This window comes from Arabidopsis lyrata (genome assembly GCF_000004255.2).
Source record: "Arabidopsis lyrata subsp. lyrata unplaced genomic scaffold ARALYscaffold_2, whole genome shotgun sequence".
In the NCBI taxonomy this organism is placed as follows: Eukaryota; Viridiplantae; Streptophyta; class Magnoliopsida; order Brassicales; family Brassicaceae; genus Arabidopsis; species Arabidopsis lyrata.
In genome coordinates, this window is record NW_003302554.1 from 13067338 (window position 1) to 13091614 (window position 24277).

The following is a 24277-nucleotide window of genomic DNA, read 5'->3' on the forward strand; positions in this document are numbered from 1 at the left end:
ATTTTACAAACCTTAAAGAATTGACTTTAACTCCACCATTGAATAACACCAAACTTTTAAAATCTAATGAAGTATAAGATCTAATAACACCAGATTTTAACGTTAGATTTATAATCATTAGTTGAATAACACTGGATTAGTGTTGGATTTCAATTCTATTAAAATCCATCATGAATAACACCACCTTACTTTTTTTTGTCAATCACACATTAACTTAAAAAATGATTCCATAACTCGTAGTCCAACCTTTGAAGAAGATAGTTTACAAATCAATTAAATTTCAAACAATTACAATGTAGAAGAGAAAAAGAGTTTCATTATTCTTTTTTTTTTTGTAAACCAGAGTTTCATTATTCTTAAACTCGAAAATACCATTTAATTTGAGCTAGCGGTAGGAAATTTTTGTAAGACGGTGTTCTAAATAAACGACCTAATGTTCGTAAGGTTAATTTACCACCAAACAAACAATCCTCGACGATCGCAAGAAGAAACTAGAGGATAACTATACTTATAATTGTGTTAATTAATATTAAATTAAAAAGCAAAACCTTACGTTGAATACACAAAAATAGAACTACATAAAACATTATTTTGGTGTCTAATTTTACGATATGTTTTTTGCTATTGGGTAGCTTCAGCAAAAATAAAGATGGAACTTTTGTTTACCCCTAATCCAAAACACTCGACTCACATAATCCTCGTATTACAAACTAAAAAAAAACAAAGAAAAAACAAAGCCTACGACACTAGAAGTGTTATGATTTCAGAAGAATGAAAAGTCAAGATTCTAAGCACGTGATTTACATTTTTTAAGCAAACGAATCTTACTACTGACTTGTAGTCCCACCGCAAGTGTCCTCGGACAAGCACGGCGAGTCCACCGCAGAATTGATCCCATCATTGCACGGTGAAGCCTCAGAGCCACCACCACGTATATCCTCTATCAACTTCACAACATGATCCATCTTTGGACGGTGATCCGCCGCAACCGCCGTGCACGCCATAGCAATCTGCAACAACCCCACCATCTCTTCCTCTATATCCTTATACCTCATCAGCTCCAAATCAAACACTTCAGCCGTCCACTCCTCTCTCACCACTGATTGGACCCATCTCGGTAAATCTACCGCCCCACCCGCACCACCCGAATGACCCGTCTCCACCATATTAGGACATTTCCCAGTGAGAATCTCCAAAAGAAGCACTCCAAATGAGTAAACGTCAGACTTTTGAGTATGTTTTCGACCATCAGTCAGCTCCGGTGCACGGTAGCCGTTGGATTTAGCAACAGTTTGCGATGGCGCGAAAATAGACAGCCCAAAATCGGAAACACGAGCATTGCCTGATCTGTCGAGTAGCACATTGGTGGATTTGATGTCACCGTGTGTGAGCTTCAAGGTTTTACACGAGCCATGGATGAAAGCTAAGCCACGCGCTGCACCCGCTGCAATCTTAAGGCGCGTGGTCCAGTCCAATGGAGTCCTACCCGGTCCCCGGTTTCCTGTCCAAAACACAATGAATATATAATTAGTCGCTTTATTACTTACTAAAGCAATGAATTAACAAATGGTTAGGTAAAGACAAACACTAGAAAGTAGAAACTAAACAAAAAGGAAAAAAAATCCCAAAAAGAGCAAGTTAAATGAGACAGATCAGAACTTTATTTATCCAACTTGTTGCCAATGCTAGTAGACTTAAATTCTCATTATCTATATAGTAATAATAAATGCCCCATGAAAATGATTTTCCAACCATTTTTCTAACATATAAAAAAATGATAACTCATTCTCACTAAGTCCAAAAATAAATTAACCATACTAATGTCATTTCCTATGTACCATGAATTAAGAGTCACTTGACCCTACCATTTACCATAATTTCTACTCCTATGGAAACATAAACCTTAGGCAACTAATTAGTGATTAATTTCCAGAATTAGTAAGAGAAAGGAACCAAAAACGACGACGTACCATGGAGAAGCCAGAAGAGACTACCATTAGGCATGTAATCATAAACAAGAAGCTTCTCTTCTCTAGCAAAGTAATAAGCTTTTAAGCTCACAAGATTAGTATGACGTAGCCTTCCTAAAACCTCCATTTGTTGCTCAAACTCTTTTTTTCCGGCCACCGTCACCGCGTCTTTAAGCCGCTTCACCGCAACCTCATTACCGTCTTCAAGCACGGCTTTGTACGCCGTCCCGAATCCTCCTTTACCTAACATCTCCGCCGATGCTCTGAGAAGATCTTCAAGCTCAAAACGTCTAGTTCCTTCGAAAAAGACCATTTTACCCTTCTCACCACCTTGTTGATTCTGATTGTTGTTGTTTTGGGCTGATGTTGGGTAAGGACTTGATGAGTAAACAATCTTCTCTCCTTCAAGAACCTTTGAGTGTTTCTTCTTGTTCACTGCGTATTGTCTCCAGAAACAATAGTAGAGAAGAAGAGAGACAAAGCTTAAGATAATGAAGTCTCCGAGGATGATAGCTACTAGTGAGATGGTGCTGATTCTCGTCGTGCTTTTGTCGCCGCCGTGAATTGAAGTTGGAGATGAAGGTACAGTTTCCGAGTTGTTTAAAGGTGAAGCCTTTGCTCCATCGGGTCGACCCGGTTTAGTCGGGTCGCTAGAGAGCTTGGTGCATTTTAGCAATGGTGCTCCACAGAGAGATGGGTTTTGTGTAAAGACTGATTCAGGGAATTGAGACAATGAATTTGGTATCTGACCGTTAAAGTTGTTACCGGAGACGTTGAAGTCTTGTAAATCGGAGATGATGATGTTCGGTATCTGACCGGAGAACCGGTTTGATTCTAACCGGAGAGTGAGGAGATGGTTTAAATTGGTTAAATCCGGTGGAATCTCACCGGAGAAGTTGTTGAAAGAGAGATCAAGACGGTAAAGACGAGTGAGTGAAGTGATTGATGAAGGAAAGTTACCGGAGAATTGGTTGTGTGATAAAAAGAGAAGCTTTAAAGCTGTGAGGTTCGAGAGGTTTGGGATTGGACCAGAGAGACTGTTATGTTTGAGACTAAGAACTCTGAGTGATGTGAGTGAGGTTAGTGGTGAGATTGACCCAGTGAGTTCGATGTCTTCGAGGACGAGCCGTGTGACTCTGTTGCGGTTGCAGGAGACTCCGGTCCATTGACATGGGTTTGTTGTTTTGTTCCATGAGTTTAGTTTTCCGGTGGAATCTGCAGTGAGTTTGAAGTTCAAGAGAGTTTCTGAGTCGGAGGTTGAAGAAGAAGAAGAAAGGAGACAACAGTGAAGAAGAGAGAGAAGCAAATGCTTATTGAAGAAAGAGCTTTTGGCCATTGTTGTGCTCTGTTAAATTTTGCAGAGACGAGAGAAAGAAAAGTGAGGGAATAGAAACGAGCGTTGAGGACTTCAAGACAGAACAAGGAAAGTGGTATGGTCGTAATTAACGCAAAACAGTAACGTAAAAACTTAACGGATGTGAAATGACTAATGTACCCTTATTTGCTATTTACTGTGACCGTACGATCGGTTTCAGATTTGACTAAGGGTTATAAATAGTCAAAGGGTTTTGATTTTCCCCGTAACGGTAATAAAGTATAGGTTTTTTTTGTGTTTTTGCTCACACGCGTGACTGTGATTCTCACGTGCTAAACTGGTCACCATGTGAAGAAGATTAATGCTCATAATTAGTCTCCGTAACCAAGAATTAAATTCTATGTCAATCAAATCTTACAAATTCCAAAACTCGTTCTTTGTTGTATTTATTTTTTTTTTTTGGCCTGATTTTTTCCAAAGAAGGGGACAATCTGGTAAATAAAGCGAAATGTGTGGGGCTTTTCTTTTTTTGATTGTTGATTTATCGCTGCATAAGAGCTTTTTGGCCTTTTTCATAATAAAGCAGAAGAAGCTAAGCTTTTGCTTCAACAATGTATTTATTTTGCTTGTTTCAAGCAAAATTGTTCCCCATCAAGTATATTTCGCAACCTTACAAATTCCATTACTGTTTTTTTTAATACTACTACTAAAAATCTGACAAATCTATGTTATTTTCAAGTTAGTATATGTATAATGAATGTAAAGTCCCATAACTTCATGACAAATCTTTTTTTTTCAAAATATAATGAATATGTAAAGTACCAAAGTCCCATAATTTCATGACAGAATTTATACACTATTTTCAAATATGTTTTGGAAAGAAAAAACAATCCGAATATAGAATAATCTTTTGCCTTTTGACCTTTTTCCAAAAACATAAGTTGATTGAGTAATAAGAAAAAATATACCAAAGGAGAACAAAATAAAGCGTATGCTTTAAGTGCAGGTCCTACAAAAGTATTTGAATCATACCATACGAAACTCGTGTTGTCCTAGGCTCCACATTACGACCATCCTTACGCAATCAATATTCTTATCTATATAGTTTGTGTTACTTATAGACATCAATAGGTCTACTTCTAACAAAATAACAACATTTTAAAGAATGGCAAAGATAAAGAGTTTTATCCAAACTTTTCATATATCTGTTTTGTTTTCAGCATAAACACAAGCTTTTACACATTGTATACCAATCAATCAAACTCACTATATCGAACCCGATTCTCAGATCCATATAGAATCAGGTCTACTCAAATTTTTATTCGAATGGAGGCGTAGATGTAACAACAAAAGAACAAAAGAAGAAAGAATTATAATGAACGAATAGAGAGTGTGTGTGTGCAAGATGATGCAGATTACCATCTTTCATTCTATATGACTTTAACTCCGCTTGGGCGTTTCCCTTCCATCGCGTCCTTTTTGTCACGACAGTCTGTGCATAAGAACGGTCCTTGCCACGGTTTTAGGCTTGTCGAGAAGATTGAACCTGCATGGACTGATATTCCCTCGCTTGGAGCTAAGTCTAGTTGACATATTGCACACGTGAATATCCCTCCTCCTGTTGTTGATTCCTTAGAACAGTCACCTGATCCTAACCTGCGAGTAATAACAGAGAAAAGTTGTTAGATAGGACACAAAGGCAACCATTTTCTAAGTCTTAAGGGAGAACATGGAGTGACCTTTCTGCGAGCATTGCGGAACCTTCTTCGAAGAGTTCTTCAACGATACCAACAGTGGAAAGTTTCTTGGAGAGTTTGTTAGATGAGTTTGATTTCTTTCTAAAGAGCAATGATTTAAAGAAGTTGTTGTGCTTCTTAGGAGGTGAAGGCAGTGGCTCTTGGAAGTTCTCGGGTGGGATTATGTCAACCACAATGCAGGTTGTGTCATCCTTAAGTCCCCTTTTTCTCAATGCTTCCTGCAACACAAATCATGAATCTATAGTCACTTCTTTCCAAGCAAAGATTACACAAATTTGAAACTGGGTTAAGAAAATTCATTTACCTTAACTACTTGTCTTGCAGCTAGATCAGCGGGTAATCCACGGCAAGTTTGGGCAGCCACTTCTGAGGAGAGAGCATCCCATATGCCATCCGAGGCGATTATAAGCCTTCCGCCAATGTTTGATAGCTTTAATTATATACACCAATTGTGAAGAACAGTATGAGATTTTCTTTGTGAAATGACATAGCAAGTCTATAAGGAAACACCGAATATTTTAGTACCTTCACTTGCTTTACAAAGGGAACTGGAACAATGAACTCCCCAACATCCATATCCCCAATAGACCTTGAAAGGCAGAGACCTCCAGGCCAACACCGTAGAGGACCAATCTACAGAATTTCATATTTTGTCCGAGACTCGAAAGTGAGCTGCCGCTGAATGGGAAACACTAAATTGGAATAAAACAGAACAGAACATACCTCAACACCTCCGACAATGCTTAGCCTGCCAACTTCTCCACCACTAGCAGTAACCCGTTCCCTCCTGAATCATGATAGATGGGTTTAGATAAAGGTTATGATTTAAAATCCAAAACCAAAAGCTTCATTTCAGGTACATACTCTTCTGTATTATCTTCGAGCCTGTGATCCACAGTAAGGTTGGAAACAGAACCACCCTTAGTATCCAAGATGCACCGGGAATCCCCAACACACGCAACGGTCACAGTCCATCCATCTACTATCACAAACGTTGCTGTTGTTCCAGAAGTTTCCCCTGGTATCAAGAGAGGAATAAACCACACATCATTCATTCATTCATTCGATCAACCACAAGTAAAGATCCATCAAAAGAGCGATAGATGATTTGTAATTCACACACCTCTGCTCTGAAACTCCTTATCGGTCTTCACAAATCCAGAAACTAATGCACGAGGTAAAGCATGAAGCCACTCATCACGGCTAAGCCCACTAGGAAGAGCACTAATAACATGATTCAACAGATTCTCCCTTGTATAAACCGCTGCTGCTTTTCCATTGTGCCCATCAAACACCTAACAGTCCAAAAACACAAAACTATAGACAGTCATAACACAGAAGCAAATGACACAAACAAAGTCAATGCATAAATAGCTTTTTGTCCACACAAAGCATCTAGCTAAACCATCAGACAGTTAGGATCCAATACAAAGACTTAATAATATGCATTTCGATTGTCCTGAGACTCAAGAAGTAATATATCATAACTATTAAGACAATGTAACTGAGGTATATACCGCAAAAACAGAGAAAGCAGTTGAAGAATTGGAAGGAACTCGAAGACTATCAGTCTTGATCAAGACATAATCTTCTCCTTTCCTAGATTGAGCAGCTTGTCCAAATCTCACAATAGGTTTCTCCATTTTAGCAGCTTTCGTCTCTCTACTTATCAAAGCAGCAAGAGGCACAAGCTTCTCATCATGATGATTATGATGATGATTACGTCTCTTTCCTTCTCTAGACGCCATTGTAACAACTTCTCAAAGACCCTTCACGCTCTCAAATCTTATTGAGCCAAGAAGTCATGAATTCGTAGCCAAGAAACCCCCAAGATACAAACTTTACCTGTAAATAACATTGAAGAAGAGCAAATCTGAGTCATTTGGGAAAAAGGAAGTAGCTTTATATCTACTCCAAGAGAGAAGAAAGAAACTAACTTAGTCCTCCGATGTTCTTCTTCGTCTTCTTCGTCTTCCTCCTTTTTGGTTTCGACAACAACAAATGCAGATCTGACTAAGGCAAAAACAGAAAAGAACAAAGGGAAGAATAAGTATTAAAGAATCTCCCAAGGTAGAAGGAAAGCTTGACACGGAAGAAGAAAGAAACGCGTAATGGTGACTAGAAATGAACTGTAAATCAAACCCAATCATCCAAATCCACAAGGGAAAGAGAAAGAAAAAAAGATTGTATTTTTCTAAGGAACAAAAGGAGAACTTTAAGGAGAATCTGAATAAGAAAATACCCAGAATTATAGGTAGGTTGCAAACAAGAATCCAGGGAAAAAGATTGCAACTTTTTTTTTGTTTAATGAGTAGAAGAAGAAGAAGAGGAGAAGAAGAACTCAAGTCGGTTTCTCAACATCTTCCTTTGTACCAAACACGAAACAAGTTCGGGTTTTGTTAAGGAAAAACTGGATTTAGATTAAGAGAAAAAAAAAAAAGACATGATATGTTTGTTTAAGTACTTTGTGCCGGTGAGAAAAATGGCTAGCTTGACCAAATGTGAGAAAGCAAGCTGTCACAAAAACCCCACATTCGAGGCTATGATTGGTGACATAGATTCTTATTAGCAATTCCTTTTTAAGTTTTTACATTTATTTTAAGTAATAATCATTTTCGACTAATCTTTTTTCTTAAAAATAAGAGTGGTTTTTTGCTCATATTTAATATTATTAATCAATAATGTAAAACAGAATAAAAGTTTAAGAGTCAACTGTTTTTCTAGGAGTATAATATAACATCTAATTCATGTCTAGACAAGCCAAGTACTTGCTAATTTAAAGATATTTTCGGTTTCTTTTGTACAAGTAATTGAAGTGTTAGCTTGTTACTTGACAGTTGACATGTCCAAAACAAGTATTTGCTAGATTAAGTATCCGTCCAAAATTTAATTACTTGCAAGTTATTTGATATGCTTTGTTACTTGTCAAAATTAAATACTTGTTACTTGAATCCAAAAGATTTGATATGAAAATATCTATTTCATACATAATATCCAATGTTACGTTGATGAGTTTTGTCGCAAGGAAAGTTTTGGATTTTAGTTTTTATGGATCAAATCAAAATTATAATAATAATTTAAACATTAGTATTTCAGTAACAAGTAATTATAAAAAAGTATCAAATAATTTTTAGCAAATAAAAGTATCAAATAATTTTTAGCCGAGATTTTGATAGAGAGACGCATTTATGACCCAAACAAGCTTTTTGGCCTCATGACGCTAGAGGTTGAATTGGCTAAAGCGTTCGTTAACCAGAGGACCACTTTGCCGATGTTCTCAAAAACCAAGCCCCAACCTCTTGAAATCCTAACCAAACAAGAGAGGAGATTATGGTCGGAAGAAGTTGAGATGTATGTGTCTTTTGAATTTCAGAGTATTGTGTTCTATGTACCTGAACCGTTTGAGAAGTATGAAGTCCGAGGAGTAGAACTCTTTGTTCTTTCATTGCTTCGTGCCCATGATGGGGCTGAAGATATCGTCCAGTTTTGTTTTGTGCAGTCCAAGATAATAGATGTTTCTTTCTTTGCATCAACGGTGAAATTGGGGAAAAAGGGAGTCGAGGCTTTCATCGAGACGGACCTCAAGAGATTCACAGAGGACGAGGCTGTGGGTAAAACGATGATTTCTTCATATCAAACTAACTATACAAACAGCTTTATCGTAAAATCATCGTACACAAACAGCTTTATCGTAAAACTCAAAGTTAAGAAAATGAATCATACTAGTACACCTAACAAACGGGATATGAACAACGGATATATATATATATATGTCGTTCATTGCTTTAGTGACTCAAATGTAAGCAAATGTATGTTCCATTAGTTCACATCATTAAACATTTTCAAATAAGCCAACAAACCAATATGAGTTTGCTATAAATAACGTATATAAATTAACCGTATATAAACAAAATTATGAGTTTCTTAAAAATTATAACATCCAAATCATTAATTTTAGAGAAATTGTTAAAAATGCCACTTTTTCAATACCCCTTTTCAAAAATGCCCCCTTTGAGAGTCCATTTTTAAGTTTGCACTCTTTTAATTTTTAATGACCATTTTACCCTTATTTGAAACAAAATTAGGTCCACAAAATACAAAATATTTTTTGGCGGGAAAAGTGATCCCGCAATTTTCCCGCCAAAACACTTGTAAAAACCTTTAAAATACCTTGTAAAATTTTTCCCGCCAAAATTTTTTTTTTGCGGGAAAAGTGATTGCGCAAATTTTTTGGCGAAATTTATTTGGCGGGAAATTTTTTGGCGGAAAAAATTTACAGGGTATTTTAAAGGTTTTACGGAGTATTTACAAGTATTTTGTAAGGTTTTACAATGGAATTAAAAAGTTTTACAAGGTACTTATAAGCTTTTATAAGGTATTTATAACTTGTAAAACCTTATAAAAAACTTGTAAAACCTTATAAAATAGCTTGTAAAATCTTATAATATCTTATAAATACGTTGTAAAACCTTTTAAAATACATTGTAAAACCTTATAAATACCCTGTAAAAAACCTTTAAAATACCTTGTAAATTTTTCCCGCCAAAAATTTAACGCCAAAAAAATTGCGGAATCACTTTTTCCGCAAAAAAAAAATTTTTGGCGGGAAAAAATTTTACAAGGTATTTTAAAGGTTTTACAAGTTTTTACAAGTGTTTTGGCGGGAAAAATTGCGGGATCACTTTTCCCGCCAAAAAATATTTTATATTTTGTGGACCTAATTTTATTATATTTCCTTATATATTTGTGATATTTTTTATTAAAAGAATGGTAATTTAGTCATTTTGTACATAAAAGAGGTATTTTTAAAAATGGACAGCTAAATGGGGCATTTTTGAAAAGGGGTATTTTTGTGAGTCGCCCTTAGTTTTATGTATATCGAATTGTCTCAACTCATATTTTTCTAAAACTTGAACAATCGAAACAAATTTTTCAATTAGTTAATAAATATTAATGTAAAGTATAAACTAATATCACTATAAATTAATAAAATAGCATGATCTCAAGTTTGACTGTAGTTGCTTCGCTCTAATTAGGTTAGACTTAGAAATTAAGGTCACATTTCAAAATAAAAACCGAACCAATCTAAAATCGTTCATGAGATCACAGTGGTTGTTACATCATGGTTATGCTTTAACCAAAAGAAATTCAGGCCTTCACACTAAACCAAAAATTTAAAATCCTGGTTTAGCTCAAACTTGTTGTTGGCTTGTTGCACATGACAATTATGACGTGTACACAGCTGGAATTTTTCGAAACGGGTCTTTTGTCTTGGAAATCTTTATTTTTCAAATTTCGAATTCTTCTATATAACGGAATAAAATCGGAGTTAGACCGTTTGAAGAAGCAGAATCTCTCTACAAATCTCTCATTTTTTCAGAAAACCCTAAATTCTCATTTTCGCAAAATGTCTGGAGAAGTTAAGTACCGGTGCTTTTTTTTCCGGCGATGTTGCTTGGGTCACCGACGATCATGATCCTGAAAGGACGATCTCTCACTTCGGCTAGGATTATCGATTCTAAGGTTAGTTACTCGAGAGATCAAACTCTCGAATTTAGGGTTTCGTAGATGCAATTCCGATGATTATGACTCCTCGATTTTGATCTGTTTTATGAATTGTGTTTCTCTGTTACTTGATTAGATTAGTTTTCTTTATTTGTTCATGTTACTTAATTTGTTGGATCGGTACGTTAATCCTCCGGCGTTTGATTTGTCACGATCGATTTTGTTATCTCATCGTCAATACCATTTACGAAAGTTTTTGCCGATTGTGATTTGTTTGATTTGGTTTTGATAACGATCGCGAGATTGGAAGATTTGTTTATGGCTTAGATTTTGTGGATGGTAATCAAAGATAAAGTGGTGTTGTGATGCTCTGTGTTTAGTATAGATTGTGTTGCTGCATCACTGTGTTTGAGTCTTCTTTGCCATTGAAGAAGAAGACGACGCTCTTCTTCTCTACTTGTGTATTTTTCATTGAATTGATTGTGATTTTCATTTGATCCACCATTTTAATATTATTTTCAGGATTATCTCTTGTGATTTCTGGAATTTTTGGTTAGTTGAACTATATGGAGAGAAACAAGTTATGGAAATTTTGGAGTCTGATCAAGTTAGTTCTCGATGAAGAATTTAAAACTGGTGAGGTTTTTCTGACCTATGTGTTTCTATTTTCTTTTGTGCTAATTAGAGTTTGGAAATATTTACAAAATTGTTCTTATTATTTCAGGTGATTTTGTGGTTCTGGTTCATCATAGTTAATCAAGGAAGCTGCTCTTTGGTATGTTAATAAACACAAAGTACAGTTGTCTTAGTTTTTTTTTTTCCAAATATGTTCTCTTTAATCTTTTTTTTTTCTGCTTGGTCTTTTGATTTTGTTCTTGGAGTTTGATGTTCTGTCATGTTTCTTCTGCAGCTGCAAATTTCAGAGCCTAGAATCGTATCTTAAAACTCAGAAAACAGAGAATTCTTGATTGATTGTTGGTAATCAATTGAAGAATGCATACACACATACATGCATGCACTCATACATTCATGCATCCATGCATTCATACATACATACATGCTACATACATACATGGATAGTTGCATACTTGCTTCCCTTGCACTTTCATAATTGCTTCTTTGATTCTTTGTCTGATTCTCTGTTTACTTACTTACATACTTGCTTGTTTGCATCCTTTTTTCTTTCTTCATTCCTTGCTTACTAATCAGCTTCCCTCCTTTGTTACTTGCGTTGCGTGCTAATATGTCCTAGCTTCCTTCTTTGGTTACTTGCGTGCTAACTTTCTTCCTTATTTTCTACTTTGATTCCCTGTTTACGCATTTGTTACATGCATACATACATACATTTATTCATAATTGTTTATATGTTTCTTTGATTTGTTATTACTCACTTGCTTCCTTGATTCATTGTCTGATCCTTTTCCTTAGTTACTTTCTGCTTTCATTCCTTACTTGCTTGTTTTCTTCTTTTATTTTTTTATTCCTTGCTTAATTACCAGCTTCTTGGTTTGTTTGTGTTCCTTTCTTGCTTCCTGGATTATATTATTTTCTTACTAACTTGCTTGCTTTTGCATTTTCTTCCTTGATTCCTTGGTTAATTGGCTTCATTGTTTCGTTGGTTACATGCTTAATTTCTTACATACTGTCTTTTTTTCCTTAATTCTTTAGTTAACTTGCTTCCGTGTTTCTTTACGGTCTTTCTTTCTTTACCGAGGCTAGGTTAGCCGAAAGACGGCTTCTTACTTTCTATCGCTTGCTCTTTGCTCTCTAATTGTCTCAGTTTATTTTCCACTTTAATATTTATTGTGCTTTAATAGTACTAGGTTACAAGGCAAAGTCCTCGACATCATTAATGTTGCTACCACAAAGACTATCGGAAAGACAAGGATCAAGTTCTACGATTATTCTTCCTCTTAACTTTCTCTCTTGGTTTGTTTCTAATTTTGTTATTTGTTAGTATGTGGTATAAGTAATGGCATAAGTTGCAGGAAGAACAAAGTCTCTAAGAGAAGATTATCTATGCAATGAGTTCCGCTTATCTGCTTCCTTTTCCAGGTTTCATTCTGATTTTATCAGATATTTTTCTTTGTGCTAATATATGGTGATGAACTTCTGCTGTTTCAGTTGGATTTCGTTAATAAGTGTTCATGGGATCAATACAACCATCATCATCATGATTTAGTAAGAGAAACAGAAATGCATCAAAGTAATGTAAATTTAATGCTCTTGTTCTTAATCGAATTGAATTATTGAGTCTCTGATTCAGTTAACAAATGTGTGTTTTCCACAGGGAAGAAGCTTGAAAAAATAGAACAAGAGAAGAGACTTTTGTAAATCTATCTAATTTGGTGATTAACTTCTGCTGTTTCAGATGGATTTCCATAATCGTGTTCCTGGTGTGGGAATTAGTACAACATTAAGCTGCTGAGAACGATATAATTTAGTAAGAGAAACATGAATGCATCAAGGTATTGTAATTTAGTCCTCTTGTTCTTATTCTAATTCGGTCATTCATATTTATGCATATTCGATTTAGCTAACAGGGAAGAACAAGGTAAAGCTTGTTTCTCTTTCTCAAAGGTTAATATATTTAAGGAATAGATGTTATAGGTTGAGACTTCGACTGAAGACGATGCGGAGCAAGCATAATAGTATCATTGCAGCTTCAAAGCTTCATTGCTAAAACTGATCATATTGGAAAGAGATAGTGCCTGGCAGCTAAATAGGTAAACATGCTCATAGCTAAACGACTAGTAGATTGGAAATATGCTATAACCATCCTTATACTTTGTCACTAACAATCCAAACTAAACTTCTTAATGATTTCCTATAGCATGTTATTTTCAATCTTAGGTGTCTATATGCCCAAACTCCGAAAATGTTTGTGACTACTGTTGAAGGACAGGAAAAAAGGGGATGGCCTAAGATTCTACAGAACAAAGTTCTCATATATACTATATGTGATGTGGATGGTAAGATTTACATATTCAACAATGTGTAGTTGTTGCTCACGGTTTTCTTCTCTTTCTAATGGAATTCTAATGTGAACACTTACTAGGCACACTGGTCAGATTTGGGATGCAAATGCAAAGCTAAAAAGAAGTCATAAAACGTTGATTTGAAATAAGCAGACGTGTGTCTTTATTCTCTGGAGCATGGAATTCCTCTCATTGCAGATCGCTGCTTGACATTGTTTGACAACCCACTGGTCGACTCTTCACATGAGCCAAAGGTAGGTTAATGGCCAAATTAGCTGATAAAGGAGATACAGTCTTTTTTGATCAAAAAAAAGGAGATACAGTCTTGTAAACGGCCGAAGCTTGATCATCCTCTTCCACACTCAGCTTCCAGAACTCTGAAAATCTGTCAGAACAACCGACCTCTTTGATAGTGTGATCTTAAATCTCCCTCCATTCATGTGTGCATATATACAGTCATACATGCATAGATACATACATTCATTCATCCATACATTCATATATGCATACATGCATACAACATACATTCATGTGTGCATCTATACCTACATTCATGCATATTTACTTTCTTGATTCATTGATTGCTTCTTTACTTACATTGTTTTCTTGCTTTCTTCGTTGCTTCTTTTGCTTCTTTTTCTTCGTTGTTTCTTTCTTGTTTTTTTTTCTCTGTTTGCTTACATGTTTAACTTGTTTACTTCTTGTTTGTTTCTTTGATTATTTGATCGTTGCTCACTTTATATTGCTTCATTCATTTCTTAATTTGTGTGCATGCTTGCTTCTTGGTTCTTTGATTTTTTTCTTTATTTTCTTCCTTAATTGTTTGCTCGAGCCATACATGCAATTAACTTGTTTACGTATTGTCGCTTTCTTTATTTCTTTGATTGTTTGATATATTCGCTTACTCAACTGATTCATTCGTTGCTCAACTCTTTTACATGTTTACTTCTTTGATTCTTTGTTTCTTTACTTCTCTCATTGTTTTCTTACATGCTTACTTACTTTTTTATTGCTTCTTACATTTTTTGTATACTCGCTTCCTTCTTTGCTCACTTCATTGCTTCTATTTAGTTCTGTACTTCTATTTAATTAGTTCTATATATATATATATATATATAATTTGCTCAAATAATTTTGACAACAATATGGAAAAAAAATATAGAAACAAATCTACGCACTCTCAAAACTTGAAGCACTTTCTTATTATCATCGATTCTTCCTAATCTCTATCGAGTTATCTTCAAAATATTTGCACCAAACACTAATAAATATCCGAATGGATGATTTCTATATTCGAATAACCGAACTGAAGCCAAAATATAATTATTATAGGCTTCATGTAGCCCAATTATACCAATATTATAAATCTAAAAATATCAAATATTATAAATAGATCAAATAACTAGAATTGCTAAAATAATTGAAATATCGAAAACAAAATTGTTATATTTATAAAAAATTATCCAAAGTTTTCTCAAATCAAACCAATTTTTCTAGATTTTTTTTATGTTTCGGATATCCGAACCGAAATAACCAAAACCGAACATGACCTGCATATATAAAATACATGAATGGAACCTCCAGGCCTAAACCCAAACCGAATCAATACGTGTATCCGAACGTCCAGACCTAACAATGTATATGCAACCTTATAAAATTTTATCACATTTCCAAATTTTTAATAAATTGTATGATAATTCATTATAGATGATGAGTATAACACTTTAGACTATCTCCAATGTATTTCTCTAATTTTGCCTCTAAAATAGAGAAACTCTATAATAGAGGTGGACTTTACTCCAGTATATTCCTCTATTTTTTCTTCTAAAAAAAGTCTAATTCTATTATAGAGGAAAAAATAGAGATCATCTATATATAGAGCAAAAAATTTAGATCTTTATTTAAGAGATAAAAATAGAGATGGGTTGAAATAGATTTTACTCTAAAATCGAAAATGAAAACAAAAATGAAGGTCAGTTGGAGATGCTCTTAAGTAGAAATATTGCAAAAAAATGTCACTCGGGATGGTAGAATAAGATCATATTTATCCATAGGTGGACCTTTGTGTCTTCATTCTCTTAATATATAGTTTATTGACAAAAACACACACAATAAAGTTATATTATACATAAGTGTATTATATATTAATATTACTTTTAATTGATATTACTCAAGGTTAATACAAAATACAAAATTATTATTGTTTAAGTTAATACAATAAAATAATATTTAAAAAACTCAGATTTTTTAATTTTAATTTTACAAAATAACTATAATTAGTTAACACAATTGAATAAATAAGATGTAATTTGATATGTTTAAAAAAAAAAAAAGATAACAATAGAAAATATTCATTACTTTATTATAGGTATCTCATTAATGAAAATTAATTTTTAGTTTTTTAAATTAATTTGAACTAACATAGAGAGATGTTCTAACCACATATAAAAAGCAAAATATCCGAACTTTGAAGACATCCATCTAATTACCTTGAAACCTCTTTAGGGCTTAAGAATAATGGCTGATAAGATACCACCGCCGACAGATCAATTAGCCGCCGTCCCTTTGGACAACGCCGGAGCCTCGTCATCAACGGTGCATAAAACCTGGTCTCCGAGTCGGACCCGAATTCGATCGATTTTGGGTCGACCCAACGGCGGAGCTGGACTTGCGGGTCAGAAGGTCCAAATCAGCGGGTGGGTTAAAAAGGGAAGAGAGCAAGGAAAAGGGACTTTCGCTTTTCTTGAGGTGAACGATGGATCCTGCGCAGCGAATCTTCAGGTCAAGGTGGATGCTTCTGCATCAGATCTCTCCAAGTTGGTTACGACCGGAACTAGTCTGACCATTGATAGTTGTTTGAAGATTCCTCCGCAAGGTAAAGCTACGAAACAGAAGATTGAGCTTAGCGCTGAGAAGGTCATTGACGTGGGAACAGTGGATCAACACGGTAAAACTCCATACCCGATTCCTAAGACGAAGCTGACTCTAGAGTATTTGAGAGACCATACTAACTTTCGTGCAAGAACCACCACGATGGCAGCAGTTACAAGAATCCGACATAAGATTTGTCTTGCGGCCCACGTTTTCTGTGATAAACATGATATATGTTACATTCACACTCCTATCATCACAACAAGTGATTGCGAAGGTGCTGGTGAAATGTTCCAAGTGACAACTTTGATCAACCAATCTGATAAGTTGGAGACTGGATTACCTAGAAAACATGGAAAAATTGATTATTCCCAAGATTTCTTTGCACGTCAAGCTTACCTGACAGTTTCTGGTCAGTTACACGCGGAAACCTATGCTTGTAGTATGGGAGATGTGTATACATTTGGCCCGACTTTCCAGGCAGAGAAGTCTCACACTTCAAGGCATCTTGCTGAGTTCTGGATGGTTGAGGTTGAATTAGCTTTTGCCGGTGTAGAGGAAGCTATGAACTGCGCAGAGGCACTTGTGAAAGACATATGCAATATTTGCTTGAAAAGTGTCTTGATGACATGGAACTTATGAAGAATGTCGACGAAGCCTGCATTCACAGGCTACAAATGGTTGCCTTGACTTCGTTTGAACGAGTAACACACACCAAAGCAATAACTCTACTCGAGGAAGCTGTGGCTAAAGGAAAGAAATTTGAAAACCAAGTGGAGCGGAGAATGGACTTAGCATCTGAGCATGAAAGACACTTGACAGAGGTTTTGTATAAAAAGCCTGTTATTGTCTATAACTACCCGAAAGAGATCAAAGCTTTCTACATGAGACTTAACGATGATGGAGAGACAGTTGCTGCATTTGATGTCCTCGTTCCAAAGGTTGGAGAACTCATTGGTGGAAGCCAAAGGGAAGAACGTATGGACGTTCTCATGAAAAGAATGGAGGAGAAGGGTCTACCAATTAAGGAATACGAGTGGTACATTGACTTGAGACGTCATGGAACAGTGAAGCATTCTGGATTTGGACTGGGATTGGAGCGTATGCTTCTCTTTGCTACAGGAATGGATAATATTAGAGACGTTATTCCCTTCCCTCGCTATCCTGGAAGAGCTGACCTTTGAACCTAACCGGCGAATGTAAAACAGAATTAAAAAGTTCTGTCAACTATTTTGCTAGGAGTATAATATAACATCTAATTTAATCTAATTACAAAAATATCAATTATAATACCAACTTTGGTTTTCTGAAATTAAGTCGAAAAAGAATTGAGAAAATAAAAGAAGATTTTGTGATGCTGTGAATCATGTGATTTCTCGTCATCGCAAACGAACAATGAGGCTAGTGTGATCATTTTTTAATCACCCACCACTCCACTTGCTTGTTGGTTCCTATTTATGAGTCTCAGTGGTGTGTATTCAGTTTCACAGGATTAGAATTGCCTCTCTTTGTTACTTAAGATCATTCAAATGGCATAAGAGGTCTCTTCTCATTCGCAGGTGTACTCAGTTTATGGAAAGCTAAAGGATCTGGTCCAGTCAAAACGGTGTATACTCAATGCTTACCAATCTGTGTGTGCTCTTAATCTTGCATGTTTGCAGTTTGCTGGTGGTGGTCCACACCTATAGCAACTAATCCACTTTGGACAAGATTAATATTAAGTTTTGCTCCTCTCCTCTGTATCTAAAGTAATCTCATCTCCTCTGTATTGACATACCCGCACAAGGTCACTTCCCTTCTGTCTCCCCTGCTTTCTCCATCTTACTTTTTGCCTTGGTCATCAATTACACAATGCTCTTATGTTAACATTTAATACTGTTATGTCCAAGCTTCAAGAGCAAGGACAAGAAATAAACGTAGAGGACTGTTTTGAAACGAATGGATTCCGGGGTTTTACTGAGGCTATGCTATAACATACTGAGGACAACACCATTAGCGTTTATTACATTTCCAAGCTATGAGATGATGCATAGGTTTACTTCTACATAAGTAGTCTCCCCAGGAAACACCCGGCAAGCCAAAGTCAGAAAAAAAAAACAGAGTTTTAGTTAATTGTGAAGAAGAAACGCAAAGACTTAGGAAGCTAATCATAAAACCAATAGTTCCCCAATCCCATTTGGAAGCAAATAAGTAACAAAGGCTTTAACCATTCTCTTTCTTTTTTACAAGTTTGGGCCACTTAATGATGAGAAAATGTGAAAATTTTGCTCAGTCTTTATTAGGATACCAAATTTGAGAAGAAACATATCTATTCATTCATGTGGGAAACTAATGGTTTCCAAGGTCACATAAGAAAAGAGAAGAAAATTGGTTACATTACTCAGGAATGGTACCGAGCTTAGGTCGCCAAGCTCGCTGAAGAAGCCGCTTGCTGAATCCGAACCAAGCGGGTGCTGTATCAGTGGACTCACATTGTAATCTAGCGGTTGCATTCAATTTAGCTGCCATGGCTGCAAGAACTTCTTCTTTTGTTTTCCCCTTCGGTCTCTCCTCCTCTTCTTCTTCCTCTACGGAAGACGAAGAGACGAATAAGTCTTTAAGTTTGCGTCCTGCTACGTCCTTGTGATGATGTTGAATCAACGGTTGCTGCTCTCGGCGACTCGGGGATGCAAGACTCAAAAGCATCTTTAGAGTTGTCTTCTTTTGTCGAAGCTGAACCAACGGACTTGTCCTTGGACTCGGACTTCGTGTCGGGCTCTGTGCTGCTACTCCGCACTGCGTCCCCAAGAACTTGAATCTCTGCAGTGTCGCCATGGATTTGGAAACTTTGCTTTCAAGTGAGGTTCATTATAAAAGGATCCAAAACTTGGCAACACAAAAAACTTTGTCCTTTTGATTCTTTTGAAGCGTCTTTTTCTCGAAAGTGTGTGCTTTTAATTGGAATTTTGTGGACCATAAGGACACAGTTTCCAATGGAATTCCAAATTCTGTCATTATTGATGAGATTTTGAAAAAGATAAAGTGTTTATTTATTCGATTCCTTTTGCTTTTTCTCATGTTGTTTGCTCTTTTACTTTTTTCCTTGATGTGCATAGAAGGAAGAATCATTTGCTGAAAAATGAAATAATGTGAGAGTAGATGAGAGACGCATACTGTTAGTCTTTCTTGGTCATAGATTCTCATTAGAATTCTTGTCGTGTTACTGTGTTTAGAATGAGACCATACTGTTATTCTTACTAGAATTTTCAAGGAAAAAGTAAGTTTAAAGAAAATGGGAATTTTGGAAATTTGATGTTAGCTCAAGACAGAACCTTGTACTTGTAACCAAAACTATCCACACTCACAATCATCAACAAGATCACCATGATCTTGTTACATTTGGAATCACACTAGCACTTGGTCTGTCGATCTCTATATTAGAAAACTCAAAACTCTTAGTTCTTAAACTCTCTGTTAGACAACATCTATTTATACCTAGAAATGGCCAATGGATAGAAACAGTTCAAGGTCATACTTGCGGCCTTGAATGTAATAAGTATTCTTAAAGCCGATTATTTTGCAAAAAAAAAAAACAAAAAACTCACTAAACTCTCCAATAGGTTCAATCCCACAACCTTATATAATTATATTTCATAGATTAGAAATAACTTTAAAGTTTAAATCACCATTAGTAGTTATCACAACTTCACCTTGTTTGTTGAGAATATTGCAACATTTTCTCGTTATGTCCACGTCACTTTAAGTTGGTTCATGTATATTTAGAACTTCTGAGTTCTGACTTAACTCGGTACACATCCGACAAAACTACAACATCTTAAATCGGGATTGTTGTTATTTTGTTTCTTTTACCATTGGTGTGTGTCAGTGTTGCATAATCTAGGCCAACGTACTTAGTATAATAGGCCGATTTTCAGCCTATTGATGTTTATTTACGTAGTGGTTTGGGAGTCTATTTTTGGGCTCAATAGTAAAAACGAATTGGATCACTGAATTTGAAGCTACCACGGTTGGCCCAAGTCCCAAGTCCCAACTCTGAAACTTTTTCCGGCTGTCAAATTGGTGGCCTCCCCTTTTATCGAAAACACATTAGTCAGTGTAACCCATTAACGTCAATAATTTTTTTTGTTTTTTTACCGTCAATAAATAGTCATTTCATTTTACATTGAATCTTGTTTGTGTTTCAAATGTTCTTTTGGATTTTTAATATAAATATTTTGTATAAAACACATTTAATTGTTTAGTATAAAACATATATTTCATATACCGTATATCAAATTAATAGAAAAATATGAAAAAAATTATTAAAAGTTAAATCATTTTGGAGTAAGAAGTTTCTTTCTACACGTTTCTCAAGTTTTGTGAAAATTATCAAAATGGCAATTATTGTGGTATACAGCTGTTGAAAATTCTTAACCTTAAAAATACATATTGCTTTTAGATCTAACTTCAATCTATTATTACAAGTTAGATTTGCTTCGAAGTTTCTTGTAGAACATACTAGTTATTTTTGAGTAAAAACCAAAAACGTAACTAAATTGATAAGCCCCTTTTCTAGTAAGATTAAATTGTGCCTTCTCGTAGACGAAATCGTGGCGTGCATCTAACCAGAAAAACGTTTATTGTGATTTCACTGATTTGGACCAAATCTAACGCCAGGTCATTCTGGTAAGAAAATCTTAAGGCTACAATGCTTTTTTTTCTTCTATTCATTCAGGAGATTACACGTGGCTTTAGTTCTGTGGTTAACATGTCGTTGTTTCTACATTGCAAATTGTCATAAATTGGTCCATATGAGTGCTTCTGGCACCTTTCCCTTTGTCTGTGTTTATTTAAGAATAATAATTCATGAATAGATAAACTATATTTCCAATAATTATTCATATATGTCCGAAAATTCACATCCAAATTGTGATTTTACTCTAATTTAATATATTTTCCAAATAATAAATTAGTTTTTGCCAAATTTTAAAGAGAAAATCCTTTATACAGTTTGTAAGTAGTTTTTTTTTTTAACGTCTGGATTTATTATTTATTGCAAATTATGAGAACTGTTACATAGACGATTCTACAACGGACAATTCCTTCCGACCCTTATTAGATCCACGACAGACGACACCTTCTTCACCTTTTTCTTCATACTCACCTCCTTCACCTCCTTCTTTATGTTCTTGATTGACACTTCTCTCTGCGTAGAATCCTGGCGAACGGCTATAATTGTACATCGCTGGAGATCTCCTGCACACTTGCCTCCAATAATCTGCAAATTTATTAATAAATCGCAGTATCTAGGATTCGAACCCCAATCTCTGGGTGTAGAAGCATTAATTAACCCTTGTTCAACCAATGGGCCAAGGGGGCTTCCACAGTTTGTAAGTAGTTTAAGAAAAAAAAACTGTGGAAATCATAGTCAAATTCATTTATTTGTTAACTTTTTTAAGTATGTATATAAAAGAAAGGTCATGTATCTATATTGGAAATTTCCTTTTATACTCATTGATATAAATATAAACATACAAAATTAATATATTATGAGTTGTCATATTATTAATTTGACTTTATGAGTTGTCATATTAAACACATAGCATATTATTCTTAAGAAAAACAAAAATATTTTATCATCAATGATCCGTCCGCTTCACAAAGTAACCAATAACCACCAACACAATTATTTTGGACGCCTCAAATCCAAACCTTATTTCAATAATTGTGAACCAAAAAAAAATCAAGCTATATTGTGGTAGGTGGTTCGAACCACTCATAAATATTTATGATAATAATAGTCAAAAATAAACAAAACTACTCTCTCCGGTTTTGAATAGTTGTCGTTTTAGAGAATTTTTTTTTGTTTTTAATTAGTTGTCGTTTTCAGTTTTCGATGCAAAATTTATTACTTTTTTATTTTTTATATTTATATTTATTATGCAACTTGATTTACTATTGATTAAATTATGTTTAGGTAGATAATTAATGATATTTTTATATTAAAAAACTAACAACATTAATAGTTTATTATTTTTGTGCATATAGTTAAAACGACAACTATTCGAAAACGGAAGGAGTATTATTTATTATACTTTATCAAAAAAACAAAACTATTATTTATTGTGGTCGTGAGATAGTTACAGACACAGAGAATACATCTGTCAGAAAGCTGACTCATTGTATCTTATCTTTCCCATTTTCTCTTACCTTTTTTCCTACGTGTTGCCATAAAACTCTCATCTTCACCCAGTAGCTCTCCGCCACGTGGACTCTCTAACCCTTCACTTTGGTCTTTTTAAGGCTTGCTTCAGCATTTGCATCCAAATCTCTCTTCTTTTTTTCTCTTTCTCATAACAAAAAAAAAAAAAAAACCCTAATTAGTTTTCTTCTTCCTGCAGAGATTATGGAGGTACCGGTGATTAATAGAATAAGAGATTTCGAAGTTGGAATAAACTCGATTAATGATCCTTCGTTTCTTTCTCGATCTGTTGCTGTTTCCGGAATCGGAAAGTTACACCAAGCTTATGGTTTTTGGAAATGGGGAGCTTTGATTATTGCATTTCTAGCTTATTTCACAAACTTTGTTAGTAAACTCAACAGTTTAGTTGTTAGGTTAATAAAAATAGATGTCTCTGTTTCTTCTCCAACTCTTTTTGATGATTACGATAGCGATTCCGATGTTTCTTGTTCGTCTACCGTCTCATCTGACGATGAAGAAGACGAAGAGGATGAGGATGATGATGAAGATGAGGATGTTGACTCGATCTTTAATCGAAGACGAGTCAACGGAGGTTTCCGCGTGAGAGGATCTGATTATTATGATGATGATGATGATCAGGGAGAAAATGGTAATTGCACATGGATGGGGAGGCGATGTAGTGGTAGCATTGGAGATTTGTTCTCATGGCCTGATCTTGGTGGGATTGGTTCGAGTGGAGTCGTGAAGCTTTGGGATCATTTAGATATTGATGGCGATGATGATGATCATGAGAATGTTGTGGCCACGTTTCTCAAGAATTGTAGCTCAACCTCGTCGCTTTTTTTGGCGGCGGAGAAGAAAGGTGTTGACGCCGTTAAAGTGAAGGCGTGTGATCCACGCGCCGGTTTTAAGATGCCGGCTTTGCTCGCGGAGTGGAGGCAGCCGGGGCGGTTGTTAGGGAATATTATCGGTGTTGATGCTGGTGGTGTGGAGAAAGTTTACGTCAGGGATGATGTTAGTGGAGAAATAGCCGTGGGAGATTTGAGGAAGTTTAACGGTGTGTTGACGGACTTGACGGAATCTGAGGCTGAGACTTGGTGGGACGCTGACGTCGTTATCTCGGGCTGACGGATTCGTTGACGAGAGAAAATATTGGTTGGGACGGTTTCGTCTTAAAGTTAAGAGGGACGGACGAAAGATTCAACGCAAAAATGTAAAAGAATGAGAACGACGCAACATTTTGTAAATAATTTGTCTGTTTCCTTCTCTGCGATTTATTTTAAAATTTTAGTTTTGATTGAATAAAAACCTCAGATTAATAAAGTGTTCGTGTGTGTTTGGTCGGTTACTAGTTCACTTGTTCTCTGGGTCTATGTGAAGCCACTAGCCAATGTGGCCGGTTACGAGTTTCTGGGTCTAATTTAATACTAATATTCAACAATAGAAAATTTTTAATGTAAAATGAGACTTTTTAACTAAAAATAGTCTTATACTATATACTATGTAAAAATAAATTATAAGAAGGAAATGTGAATTAAACAAGAATATATAACAGATCAGTTCTGAGAAAAATCCATAGATATATTTAGGTTTATTATAATCAGACAGAAAATTATGGATACTAAAAGTTCTGTTTTTTTTGGTAAAAGAATCCGAAGAGGTGTAGCTAATAAACCTTGTCAATGTACTGATGTGATCTC

General features: G+C 35.3%; 4 protein-coding genes, 1 long non-coding RNA gene and 1 pseudogene across 12 annotated transcripts; 3 read left to right on the forward strand and 3 right to left on the reverse strand.

The window, feature by feature from the left end:
- Positions 1 to 639: 639 nt before the first annotated feature.
- On the reverse strand, positions 640 to 3691 carry LOC9323245 (probable leucine-rich repeat receptor-like protein kinase At1g68400). The gene is made up of 2 exons (XM_002888615.2): positions 1971 to 3691; positions 640 to 1501 (listed from the first exon to the last, which is right to left on the reverse strand). Exons 1-2 carry the CDS (start codon positions 3304 to 3306, stop codon positions 828 to 830), a joined length of 2010 nt encoding a protein of 669 aa, XP_002888661.1. The 5' UTR covers positions 3307 to 3691; the 3' UTR covers positions 640 to 827.
- Positions 3692 to 4458: 767 nt separating this feature from the next.
- LOC9324725 (probable protein phosphatase 2C 15) lies at positions 4459 to 7551 on the reverse strand. 2 transcript variants are annotated; one of them, XM_002888616.2, is made up of 10 exons: positions 7285 to 7551; positions 6980 to 7055; positions 6560 to 6887; positions 6166 to 6337; positions 5907 to 6060; positions 5766 to 5829; positions 5568 to 5675; positions 5347 to 5472; positions 5025 to 5260; positions 4459 to 4941 (listed from the first exon to the last, which is right to left on the reverse strand). In XM_002888616.2, the coding sequence occupies exons 3-10, from the start codon at positions 6788 to 6790 to the stop codon at positions 4716 to 4718; spliced, it is 1317 nt and encodes a 438-aa protein (XP_002888662.1). In that variant the 5' UTR covers positions 6791 to 6887; positions 6980 to 7055; positions 7285 to 7551; the 3' UTR covers positions 4459 to 4715. The 2 variants fall into 2 exon arrangements, with proteins under 2 accessions (XP_002888662.1, XP_020890551.1); XM_021034892.1 differs by having other exon boundaries at positions 6980 to 7051; positions 7285 to 7504.
- A 2728-nt stretch (positions 7552 to 10279) lies between these two features.
- Positions 10280 to 13812, forward strand: LOC110230621. 7 transcript variants are annotated; one of them, XR_002333742.1, is made up of 8 exons: positions 10280 to 10565; positions 11070 to 11183; positions 11272 to 11322; positions 11458 to 12758; positions 12919 to 13015; positions 13149 to 13273; positions 13401 to 13519; positions 13606 to 13812. It is a non-coding gene; the product is annotated as an uncharacterized LOC110230621 (long non-coding RNA). The 7 variants fall into 7 exon arrangements; XR_002333741.1 differs by having other exon boundaries at positions 11458 to 12753; XR_002333745.1 differs by having other exon boundaries at positions 11458 to 12728.
- Positions 13813 to 15886: 2074 nt separating this feature from the next.
- On the forward strand, positions 15887 to 17760 carry LOC9323246 (annotated as a pseudogene).
- Positions 17761 to 18583: 823 nt separating this feature from the next.
- Positions 18584 to 19344, reverse strand: LOC9323247. Its single transcript, XM_002888617.2, has one exon. The coding sequence runs from the start codon at positions 19208 to 19210 to the stop codon at positions 18773 to 18775; it is 438 nt and encodes a 145-aa protein (XP_002888663.1). The 5' UTR covers positions 19211 to 19344; the 3' UTR covers positions 18584 to 18772.
- A 3206-nt stretch (positions 19345 to 22550) lies between these two features.
- LOC9324727 lies at positions 22551 to 23928 on the forward strand. The gene has a single exon (XM_002887136.2). It carries the CDS (start codon positions 22782 to 22784, stop codon positions 23703 to 23705), a length of 924 nt encoding a protein of 307 aa, XP_002887182.2. The 5' UTR covers positions 22551 to 22781; the 3' UTR covers positions 23706 to 23928.
- The last annotated feature ends 349 nt before the right edge of the window (positions 23929 to 24277 follow it).